At 38.4% G+C, this 13,004-nt stretch overlaps 1 protein-coding gene across 1 annotated transcript; it reads right to left on the bottom strand.

The window, feature by feature from the left end:
- Positions 1-10,245: 10,245 nt before the first annotated feature.
- Positions 10,246-12,768, bottom strand: LOC133738986 (phosphatidylinositol 4-phosphate 5-kinase 4-like). The gene is made up of 3 exons (XM_062166691.1): positions 11,531-12,768; positions 10,715-10,943; positions 10,246-10,625 (listed from the first exon to the last, which is right to left on the bottom strand). Exons 1-3 carry the CDS (start codon positions 12,454-12,456, stop codon positions 10,461-10,463), a joined length of 1,320 nt encoding a protein of 439 aa, XP_062022675.1. The 5' UTR covers positions 12,457-12,768; the 3' UTR covers positions 10,246-10,460.
- Positions 12,769-13,004: the final 236 nt, after the last annotated feature.

The following is a 13,004-nucleotide window of genomic DNA, read 5'->3' as shown; positions in this document are numbered from 1 at the left end:
GTTTTGAGTGTTTCGTTGGAGCGAAGAAAAGGATGAGTGAGCTAGGGTCTCATGCATGCCATGCATGCAAATGAAGTTTCCTATTGCGAGAGTGGATTGATTCTAGCTTCATATATGGAAAATACTGAGTTCAAAGGGAATGGCATGGTGGGAAATAGATTATGCTTGTCGTGTTTTTGCTCAACTTTCTGTCCGAGAGCACAGTAAAAACAGAAACATATATAATTTCTTAAACCTTGTAATCAATTTTTGGTGACCTGGAAAAGAAAATGATTTTTCTGCTCAATTTGAGATTTTATTCAAGTCACTGTTCATTCTTATTTTGTATCAAAATGGACCTCGATCGGCTCACGCTTATATAAGATGACCATCTCTTCACGCACAATCACAATACGTGTACGTAATGGGCCTAAGACCCAAACAAAAACTGTGCAATGGGAAATGGCTAGGAGCCTAGGACAATATACAGAAATACAGTACAATGGCTTAATTAAGATCTACTTCGTTATTCTATATGAATTCGAATCCTATTGTAGATGGACACTATTTAATCCAATATGTACATACTACCACTGAAAATCTCCCAGTGAAGTTGACACATAAGGCCACTTAAAAATTTCATGCCAATAATGCTCCCCGTGAATGTCCAAATCTGCCCGAAATATCCTTACTAACGCCACATAACATGTTCTTACTTGATAGCCTAACCATTTTGGTCAGACCGCCTGACCCAAGTCCTTCTCCTGATCATGGTGAAGAGGTGGTTGCCACATCATTTAAGGTATGTATTTGGTATAATTAAAGGGTCAACAGTATTAAAGTGTCGCGCTTAAATTAATGTTAACCTTTGCTTTAAATATTAGTTACTATCTATCCAACCTTTGGTATAATGATCCAAGTCAGAGGAAGTTAAAAAACTAGATCCAAACAGAGAATGAGAGAAAGGCAGTGTCAAGGATTAAGGTGGTGAGTGTTTGTATGAACTTTTGGCTTCAACTTTAATCAAGTTTACGTGCCATTACAATTTCAGAGTCAAATTTGTTTAGGTGGCGTGAGTGTTTGTATGGGACCGCTGGGAATAGGTTTTGAAATTGGGTACCTTTGCTTTTAGTGTTTCAACTTTGAAGGGCAACTCTGGCTAGCTTCGTATTGGCTATTCGTCCATTGCTGAGTTCATCACATCTCTATATGCCTAATTGACTCTCTCTCTCTCTCTCTCTCTCTCTCTCTCCTGCTTTTCCTTTCTTTCGGTGTATAGGGACAAGTTTCATTTTCCTACTCGTCTTGCTGTCAATCTTTAAATTAAGCTACTGTGACGTCCTTCATCTCTCTTTCAAATATTTTTGGGCTTTTTATTCGGTACAGCATGAAGATGTGGAGAATACGAAAGGTTATACTCCACATCTTTAAATTTGTTACTTGTTAAGTTGAAATTAGTTTCATTAACCCAAAAAATATAAAAACTAATTAAGTTAGGTTATCTCAACAAGGAATATATTAGAGGTCCCATTTGGACGAGGACAAGTATTCCTCCTTTGTATAAAAGAAAACATAAATATCTCTTCTGCTGCGTTGGAGTCAAAACCCTAGACATCCACTTGTCCAGTTGGTGCAGAAGTAGATTTCCTATTGTAAAAAGGAAAGTTTATCGTGCATGAATTCCAATCATATATAACTTCCTTGTCGTACATGAATTCGATTCATATAGAAGGCAGAATGACAAGAACGCTAGCTTCTTCCCCCATATTCATAATTAGTCACTTGGAGAAACTGGAGAAGTACATCAACGTTCATGAATAATATTACCAATATCAACGATCTCCCAGACCTTATATTGGCTGATATTATCTGTCGACTTCCGGCCAAAGGAGGATCTCGTTGTCGACTTCCGACGTCAAACTACTTGTTGAATGCAACCGAAGTCATGGGTTCGAGTAACTATGGGAGTAGGAGTGAAATCCTTTTATCCTCTTTAAAAAAAAAAAAAAACCTTGTGTGCAAACAATGGCGCACTCTAATCTCCAAGCCTTATATCCGCTTTCAATGTCTGGAAAATGATAGGATTACTCCCATGCAACTTACCCTGATAGACCAAAAAGGAAAAGCCTTCCTTCCTATGCGAGCTGGGCCATACATGCCTCCCGTGTTCAAACAACTCAAGAATCTCTGTGGTCTTAAAGAACCAGTCCAGCCAATTGTGGTAGCGACGCATAATGACTTGGTCTTGTGCAGCACAAGCAAGTATTTTCAACGCTATTACTACATGTGCAATCCGTATACCGGGAAATGTGTTGTTCTTCCTCCCACCCTAGCTCAATATGAGACGATACCGGTGGGATTCATGATCAATGTTCCGACTGGTAGGTTTGTGGTTGTGAGAATTCCACATCCTGAATATGAACATGATCATCGTCCTCCTTTCAAGCATGAATTATATTTAACGTGGAGATCTTCTCTTCTCAGACCGGTGAGTGGAGAGAGTCGGTTGTGTTATCCCCAAGGGGCTTTAGGGTTGACGATATCGATTGGAATGTTAGTTATGTTCACGATGGCATGGAGGGCTGTATTGGTAGAGCAATAGCGAAGCTCGTGCAAACTTTCTTATTCAGTTGGATCCCTTCAAGATTGGCGTTGATCATTATGAATGTAGTTTCTGGGAATTTGATGGGGCAGATGTAGAGCAACAAAACATGTTTAGAGTGGGGTGCCTAGCCATGAGATTTGGGTGCCTAGGTGTTTACGACGGAGGGTCTCCATGGTTGTGGAACTTTGACCATTCTACGCATACCCTCTTCTTGTTGGAGTTAAAAGAAGGAGCTGGTAAATTGCGTGTGAAGAAGAAAAGGGCTTATCCACTAAACAATGGTACGTTTCCCGGCAATGATAACTGTCGATTATCATCGAGGGTTAAGCTACTAGATTTTGACCCAAATAGGAAGGACAGCTTGTATCTAAGTATTGGTACAGACATTTTCAGCTACAACATGGCTTCAAGAAGGTGGCTGAAGACTGAAGAAAAGAGTACACGGCAGGATGATCATGAACATGATTACTTATTCCCAGTAGTTGTTAGCCCTTGGTGGCCGACGCCAATTCCTACACTACCGCACCTTCTGTTTTCTCCTGCTGTAGGAAAAAAGAAAATTTTTAGCCTTCATGGCGGTCTGAGATGCTAGTTAAGGATCTTCCAGTTCAGTTCCTTAATCTTTTCAATGAGATAATACCATTAGTGTCGAAAACTATATTACATGTGACTTGATTTAAAATGACATTCATTCGCTTCGAACAGAGATATATATAGTTATACAATTAATGTTCCATTACTTTTTTTTATCGATTAATTTGGGTTTGTCATTAGGCTAATTTAGGATAGACTAGTCTCCAATACGACATGGATGGACGCATAACACTTCTAGCCAATTAACACAAATTATGAAGAGAAAATTACGTTAATATTGTTCGATACGGCTGTACCTCTTATAATCATAATCATAGTTCCTTTTTATTCAGAAAGTATTTCTAACATCTTTTGTGTAACGTGCGGACCTTCAGTCTTTGTTGAAGAAAGATCAAAGTCGGAGGGAGTTAAAACTGGATCCAAATAAAGAAAGGGAACATATATATGTGCGTTTGGGTCATCAAAGAGAAGGGAGGAATTAGATGACTTTGAAACCGGCCACAACCAAGAAGTTCCATGATTGATAATTAGGAAGAATAGTGTATAACATCACCTCTTGCTTCAAAAGATATGCACCTTCCTTTTATGGTGTAGAGCATTAAATTAAGTGCAACAAATTACTAGTGAAATTTCACAGTCAAATTTGATTTCTCTGGGACCGCTGGGAACTTCCAAATCTGGTCAGCTAAACTATTTGGTGTTTGAACTTTGAAGGCAACTCAAGCTAACATAACAACTCTGCCTAGGTCTTCCTTAATTTGATGAAATCATCACATCCATCTTAGTCAAATTTAATATTGTTGACTTGTTTTTTTTCGTCTTTCAGCTATTTATACTGTTAGCTATTAGGTGAGATATGTTTAACTAGGATTACTTTTATTATTAGTCTAACAACATAGCACAATGCATCGAATAGTTAAAAAAGAATTGAAGAGTACTACCGTACGTGATATATTGCAAATGTGTAGGAATTTTTAAGACATAAATCATGAGTAATTGCCCTAGTGACTTAATGAGACTTTTTTCTTTTCTTCTCTAGGCAAAATAAATTGTCAGACAATGTATTTTCCACCGGATTGGTTAAGCCCCAACGATGTTCATGAATTAAGATTTGCTTAAAGACGGAATGACAATTTTGATGTGTTCTTTATTAGCTAGTGAAAGTAAATTTACAATGAGCACCCTGATAATTTGTGCCTAAATCCTGCAAAACCATAATTCGATCGCTGCCCAACACATCGTAAGGAAGATTGCTCCAAAACAAGAAGGAAAAATATAGTTAAGAAGTGCATGTCAAATCGTAATGAGAGGAGAAAAGACTAATTACATAAAAAGAGTTAGCTATACAAGTTCTTTATAGGAATTACTTAACTACTTTTTGTGGATGTCAATTTTAAAGCTTCGTTGGTATCTTTTTCACGATTTTGGGGTACTGGTCTTGAATAGTTAGGGAGGGAAAGAAAGATACAAGCCAAGATTACTAAGAGTAAAGGAATATAAGCTTTTGTGATTAGTCGTTTGCATAGATCGATCATTTCTGATCTCAGATTTGTAAAAAGAGACGTTGTACTCTATTTGAATATAAATCGCGCACAAAGTTACGAAAGTATGAAATGTGGTTTACTTTATTGACGGAGAAAATTTCTTCTTGCGTCCCCATGTTCCCAAGTTCCCAATGCCTTAAGTTGTTACTTGTTAGTTAAACTGCACATCAAGATTTGGAAATGGTAAAGAGAAAATAGGAACCAGAAAAGGACTTTTCTCGGTGCTAGTTAAAATCAAAGTGCTTAAAATGGCATCGATTGCCAAAACTAATAACCAACTATATCCCTAAAGTAGTTCCTTCCATTTTTTCAGCAAAGCAAAGTTCCACTATAAATTATTCTTACTTATTCGATTTCATGCTTAACAAATCTCATATACATGATTTAGATAGTTATGCATCTTTTTAAATTTTAAATTGGATGAAAAAGCTTTATAAGAGTGTAAAACGTTTATTATTCAAAAAAAAAAAAAAAAAAGAGTGTAAAACGTACTTGAATTAGCATTTCTCAATATTCATAAGGTAACTCTGCAAAGTTAAATTCAAAAAGCATATTCGTGAAAACTTATTGGAGATGTTCTAAAGTCTAAATTAGAAAATAATACGTTGTGAGACTTACATTTATTCTCCCTCAAGTACAAACAAAAAAATAGTGACGATTTCCCAGAAATTTCACCACAGCTGGCCACTCAAAATTACAAAATGTCCTTTTACGAATCAAGATCCAGGTTACATTACATCATGACTGGTTTGATCGAATTGGAGTCAACAACTCAACAATAGAAGAAAATCTTATATGCTTGTTTTATAGTTGTTTTTCCCTTTGCGATTGCAAACATTTACCATTTGGTGCAACAATGGCAAGTCACATATTAGATTTCTACATCGTTTTAGGAAATGTCGTTTAGGCCTAGTGAGGAAGCAAAGAAGTGGAAGGCTAGGGCAGGTGGGAACGGCTCTAGGGTTCTTTCTTTGCAAAATTTCACTGAATGCGACAAATGAAGCTTCCTAGATTGCTATCAATGTCGATGAAATGAAAATAGTGCTGGCTCTATTGAGAAGGAAAAAAAAAAAAAAAAGAGCCAGGGATTGCAAAGGATGCGATGCTTCTGTAGATGTATGGTGTTTAGGTAATTCAACCACAATAATACAAATAATAGACAAATCGAGTTGGTATATAAATTAGTTAAAACAAGCTTAATTTTCTATATTTATATCTGTCATGTATAACTACTGCAAGTGGCCTAGTGGTTATTGCCTAGTTGGGTGTGCTCCCCAATTTAGGTTCGAACCCCGAAGCTGTCAAAGTGGCTAGGCACTATGTTGCGCCGAAAGGGTTTATCTTGGGCCTAGAAAGCCTTTAGGTTCCCCTTGACAAAGTCTTTTATGTCATGTATTCAGATAATCGAACGTCTTTGCATCACTTGGTCATTGACACATCTATGATAAAATTGGATTCGAAATTATTCTTCGCCTATAGAAGTTTCTTCTATCTTTTGTTTCAGTAAGCTTGACCGGACTGCAAGCATAATTTTGGTGTTGTAATTTCCCATACTTTTCGTTTAAAGTTTATTTGGTACAGTTAAATATTTAAATATGAAATAATAAAAACACAAACACCACCTATTAACACAAATTTCACCTCTCTAAGGTAAATTGTGCTTCCATCAAAAACAAATTAAAGTTCATACATACTGTATTTCTACAAGAATTAAGTGCACTTTATTTGTATGTCATGAACTGTCCCATAGCAATATGTATCACGTACAAAGTTCACTATTTATCTGATTGATATTTGACCAAATCAAAGATGAATACAATTCCCATGAAAAAAAAAAAACTGAAATTTACTGTAAGGAATTAATAATGGAAGATTTTTCTATGATTTTATAAAATCGTGAACAAACATAGGGAAAAAATCATAACATCCATGGGACATAGACATTGAGGAATGCTCAGTGTGATAATGGATAATCAATGCATGAACCAGACATGCTTTCATATCTTTGTCTATTTTATTAGAATACACAAACAATCCGATCGATCCAAAATCACTGAATACTTCACATTCTCATATAATATTTGACCATAATGGACTAATGGTGTAAGATTGCGATGAACACCACTTAATTAGATCGAAGGGTCTTAATAGGAGAGATCGATTTACGATCTTGAGCTACAGATTTGAGTTCATGTCCTTTGAACGTACACATATAACTAGGGTTTTGTGAGATTAAAAAAATACTACTTGACCTGTCGATCGTATTAAACTAAATGGTAAAGTTAAATAAAGAAATGCAAGAACATAAAAACTAATAGTCGATCCACATGCATTGATCCTAACTGTTTAACTTTTGCATCAACAAACAGTTGAGAGGTTTGGAAACAAGCTTTGCATCCAAATTGTTTGGTTCGTGAACACTTCTCTTTTGATTTGGGAAGAAGAGATTTATAGGTACTAAAAAGTGCATTTGGTGATAATTCGGGTACCATTTGAGGATTTTACCCTATATTACATACTATGGAGAAAAATAATATTAACTAATTAAGCCTCGATCTGGTTGGAGAATTAGAGGTTTGAAAACTAGTTTTTTTTTTTTTTGGGGGGGGGGGGGAGGAAGTAAACTCATGTTCAAAAAATACGTTTTAGAAAGAAAAAAAAATTAACTTGAACCCTTTGATTCTCTCAGATTTGTTTCTTCTTTGAACAAAAAATATTTGAATCATTTCTATTCCAAAAAGGCTTCCAAAAAATGCATAACTTGATCACACTCAAATACTTGAGTATTTTTCACTTGGTTTTCTGTGATTAGGTTATTGGTAGAACAACCCACTACCACTCTACCTAGCTTGTCTCCCATTTAGTAATGAGCAAGACATTAAATGGGGATTCACCCCAAGAAAAATTGACTAGTACTAGAAGTCTAGAAAGGTGATTCAAATGAAGGAAGAACAAAGACCTAGATGCATATCCATTTAATAATTCAATCTCTTGCAATAGTGGTCAGAAATTGAACCCTCCCAAGCAAACCAAGAGAAGGAAACCTGCAATTTTCTAACCATATGGTGACCAAATAATGGCAGCCCGAATGGGCAGTCTATTATATTAATGGAAAGGACATGCTTCAAGACATCTACAACCCAACAAATTAATTAACAATCATAATCCAATTTGCAATTATCACACTATTCCCAAATCCCCACCATTAATGAAATTCAGACTAGTATAGCATGTATGTTAGGAAAAACTAACCCAAAACTAGGTCACGGCTGATGTAGTCCCCCCTCCTGATTTTAATTTGATTCAAACCTACATTACATATAGTAATTTGGTCAAAGATTGTAACAATTATCTAACCCTCCCCCTTGAATATGTTAGTCCAACAGTACCTTTTTCCTTGTTGGACACCCCTTTTGTGAAATTGCATGTGGGAGTCGTTAGAAAAAATTAAACTGGGAAAGCTTCTGAATCTTAAGGTTACTATTACCCTTGTGACCAAAACTAAACAAAACAAAAGAAAGAGAATCTCACATAACATTAGAAAAGAATATAATACACTAAAAGATGATGTATTAAAGTTTTTATAACAATAAACTAAATGCTTATCATCATATTCTAATTTTTTGTTTTTATGGAAGAAAAGAAACTTCTATTAATGAGTTGTACGAGAACAATCATATTATAGGGCATCTAGGACAAGCTCTTAAGCATTGGTCAAACCAATTCTTGTAAATACCAAACTCAAAATTGTAACCTACTAATCTTAGAGCTACATGATTCGAAGCTCTATAGGTATGTTGTAACCCTATAGAATGTAACTCACTTAACAAGCCCTCGACATCTTCAACTATAGTTCCAAGTGCATTATGATCTTCGCCCTCATCAGTTACTGCCTTGACAGCTTTCAAACAAGCACTCATTACCACAAAATTAGAAATACCAAGAGCTTGAATTAACTCGAATCCATTCTTGATAGCTAATAACTCAGTATTGTAAGCAGAAGAAACATTAAGTATTTTGTAAGAAAACACAATAAAATCTCCCTTCTCTAATTTAATAATAAGCCAAATTAATCTATCAATAGTAGAATTAATATATTTATATATCAAATTGATCTACTTAAAATACGAGTTACATTATTTTTATAGATTTTAAAACTCAAAAGGAAGAGAGAAAGTTCTTCTTCTGGGTTTTTCATGATTTTAAAACTGGATGCAACAGAGATTGTGGATCCAGCAACCAATAAAAGCTAAAAGATTTAGGGGGAGGACAAAAACCCCACCCACCATTCCACATGATGTGCTATTTTTGTTAAAGAAATATAAACCAATCTCTAACATTATCCCATTGGATGAGGAGGACCTCTCACATGGCTGCTTAGCATTAGTTTAGTGAAATGAAATGTTGGCGCTTATCGGCACCGTGTAAATTGTGTTTGCTCTAGCCGATTCAAATATTGGACTCACCTATTTGTCACATATTGTATGAGAAAGTGTTTAAATTCCTATTATATAGTTGTATAACTAAAAGGTGTAATGGCCACTTTTTTGGCTACATCATGTGGGGTGGTGTTGGCATAGTGGAGGAGAATAGTGGTACCAGTAATGGAGCCTAGAGAGACAGAGACAGAGAGAGAGAGATCTTCCCATCTTCTCACGTTACTACTTATATTTTGACATTTTCTGTCATATGGTCATGGCATGAATTGGTCGGACGCTTCTTTTCCTAGCAAACACACACGCATCCATAAACTGGAAAATAATGAAATAAATGCATATTGGCACTTCTGAGTTCTGATTATAAATTGTCAATCTCGATTACGTACTTGTCCAGATATATGATTATTGTTATTCTGAATTAGTAATTAAATATATGATTATTGTCATTCTAAATTAATAAAGATATAAATCATATAATTGAATGCATAAGAAAAATTAAGGGTGATATTATACGCACCGTGTACTAATAATAATGAAAGAACGTTTGAAGTTTTGAAATCACCTTTGTCAAAGTGGGATTTGAAAAGAAGGACACTTTCTAGGTTGAATGATGAAACTTAAACTTCACCCCTATTTTTTTGGCCATTGTTTGTTCATTGAAAAAAAAAATGATTTGGAGGAACGAAAGACAGCGCAGTGGGGGCAAGCTTAACATTCTATTCCTTGTAGGGCTACAAAAATGAAGATAGGGTTTTTCCTTCTTCTTTTTTTTGAATAATAGGGTTTTTCCTTTTTGGTTGAAGAAGATAAGATTTCAGGTACCAATTGGCACTGTTAAGGGCCATGACTTTCGTTCGAGAAAAAAAAGGCCACGACTTTTAACTATGGATTTCTGGTTTTGTTAATGATAGAATGATGAAGATGATGATGCCATATAATAAAGAGACAAGCTGGGATCATAACTTTGATCTCATTATTGCAGGGTACAGAGCATAATAATGCAACTAGCACTTCGGGCATAACAGCCCGACTGCATCACTGAGTTCAAGTAGACAACAAAAGAAAGGAAGAAAGAACACGAAAATTCTCTGAAATTTCATCTTCCATTGATATACATGGGGGTATGTACAAGTTACAGTGTGATGTTGGAAGCCTCAACCATATGCCCTCTCTCTCTCTCTCTCACTCTCAAGTCTCAACCTCCGATGAGCTTGTGCTCGCCGGGTTGACATTTCAAAAGCACTTACAAATTAAAATTAGTAAAATTTACACTACCAAAAAAGAAAAGTAGCAAGTCTTTCAGACATTTGTATCACAAAACTTGCCATCCATTCGGTTTTGGACCGCTTTAACAGCAGCAACTCTGGCAGCAGTGGCAGCTCTATTTGAAGCCATGACTGCCTTGTTCACCTGTTCATCCACCCGCCGGAGGTTAGCAGCATTCTGTGCTGCTCTCCTAGCAGCCTGCAATTTAAGAACAAGAAAAGAATAAGCTCAAGAAATTGAGAATTGAAAATGTGCTGAGCACCGGCCTAAATTAGACGGTTAAATACCTGAACAGCTCGGACAACTGCATCGTTTAGTGGCAGAAGAGGGTGCTTAAGGGTGCCTCCATCCCATACACCACATCTTGTGTCGCCACTCCGGAAGGTATAAACGCCGTAGCCTTGCTTTCGGCCCTCATGCCATGACCCCTCATAACAATGACCATTAGCAAAGTGATAGATACCAAATCCATGGATTTTATCTCCGAAATACTCCCCTGCATATCTATCTCCATTTCTGCAACAAAGTCAAATTTACCAACATGATCAGGTAACTTGATCAAATTGAACCAGAAACCAGTCGTCCCATCAGTCAGTCAATTACAGTTGCAGCATCTATTCAAATCAAATGTCAGACAAGGCAAGTACAGAGTTGAATTGCATAGCAGGAAGAAAAAAGCAACAACCTCAACCCCCAACTACTCAGGCAAGGCAATATAACTGCAACATAAGGAAATAAATCTATAAAAAAAAAAAGTAGGCCAAGAAAGTCAAATTCTTGATACAATAATCCAAAAGCAGAACACCATGAAGGAAGTTAGGAAACTATGATTTCCAAAACAGAACCCCTCAAGAACTCTTCCGCCAGGATCACCTACCCCAGAAACAAATTCCACTGTTCTATTAACATGAAAAGTCCAAAACAGTAACCCCACAAGAATCCAGAAACCAAACAAACAAACCCCAGATTGAAAAAGATCACCACCCAGAACAAAACACTGCATATTCCAAATTCAAAAAAACAAAAAAAAGATTGAATCTTCAACAGTAGCACGACTTAAAAAAAGCAACCCAGAAACCCGAAAATGAGATTCAAGAAGAGACCTAAAATGGTAGCAGCCAAGTCCATGCTTAGCCCCATACTTGAATTCACCAGCATAACAGCTGCCATCAGAGCAAGTCTGAACTCCCACACCATGACTCTGGCCATTACACCACTCCCCGGAGTAGGAATCCCCTGTGTAAAATCTATAAACCCCATAACCATGCCTGGATCCTTGCCTGTACTGACCCTTGTATCTACTCCCTCTAGCCCAGCTCTCAATCCCATACCCATCGTACTTGGCATCGATCCAATCGCCTTCGTACCTCCCGTTCACGAAGTAATTGTAAACCCCGCTGCCATTGCTCTTCCCTTTGTGGAACTCGCCCTCGTAGAAATCGCCATTGCTGTAGAACTCCACCCCTTCCCGGATGATCCGGTGCTCCTTCCGGGTCTTACTCGGGTTCGGGTCCGACCCGATGAACCACTGCACGGGCTTCGCGTTGTGGGCCTTGGTGCCGCAGATTCGGAACCGCTTCGACTTGTCGTCCCACGACTGCTTCATGACCGACACGCTGTGGTGGATCAGCGACTTGTTCTTGTTCGCCAAGAAAAGCGTCACCGCCACGAACACCAGCGCCAGCAGGAGGTTCTCGGAGGTCGCAATCTCGTCCCGCCGGAGGTAGAAGAAGAACAGGAGGAACCCGAAGAAGCTGAACAGAATGAGCGACGACACTGCCAGGAACTGACCGCTGTTCCGGGTCGACCCGGCCCGAGGAGTCGACCCGGAGCGGAGCGGGAGCAACTTGGTGGTGGCGCTGTTCTTCGGCTTCTGCTCTTCCTCGTCGTACTGGGCGGTGATGGCGTCCTCCTCGGTGACGGAGGACATGCTGTGGAGGCTGTGAATGGAGGATCGGATAGTCGGGGAGGACCTCAGAAGCGACGACTGGGTCCTCGTAAGCTTCGCCTGGCTTTTCTGACCGTCCATTGCTGTAACGCCTCTCTGACTCTAACTCAACCGCAACCGTCCGATCAAATCAATCTCTCTCTCTCTCTCTCTCTCTCTCTGACTAACCGCACCACCCCCTGTACCGAGAAATGGTTATCACAAGCGTTGTTGTAGGTCTCGAAGCCGCCGGCGACATCTGACCACCCTCCCCCCCCGCCGCCCCCCCGGCGCACGTTAGACCTCGGATGACCCCACAAGCAGGCGCACGTTAGCAACTACCCCAACTGAAGAAAATGCTCCGGAGGAGAAAGAGAGTGTGAGTTTGAGTTGTGCCTGGAGAACTGGACCGGCCTTTCGGCTTTCATTTTATTTATGCTTTTGCATTGGGGTTGGAGAGAGAGAGAGGAGAGGGAGTCGTGTTCAACATGGACCGTTCGATCTGGATCAACGGTGGGGTTAGATTGGTGTGGGCCCGCTCTATTAGGGAAGATCTGGTCGTCTGATCTAGATTCGGCTTCGGCTTCTTTTCGCTTTACTGTGCAGGCCGGCACGTGACACTGCCACGTCACCATCTTTCTCAGCAGTAC

This window comes from Rosa rugosa, chromosome 3 (genome assembly GCF_958449725.1).
Source record: "Rosa rugosa chromosome 3, drRosRugo1.1, whole genome shotgun sequence".
NCBI classification, from domain to species: domain Eukaryota; kingdom Viridiplantae; phylum Streptophyta; class Magnoliopsida; order Rosales; family Rosaceae; genus Rosa; species Rosa rugosa.
This window is presented reverse-complemented; position numbering and strand designations above follow the sequence as displayed.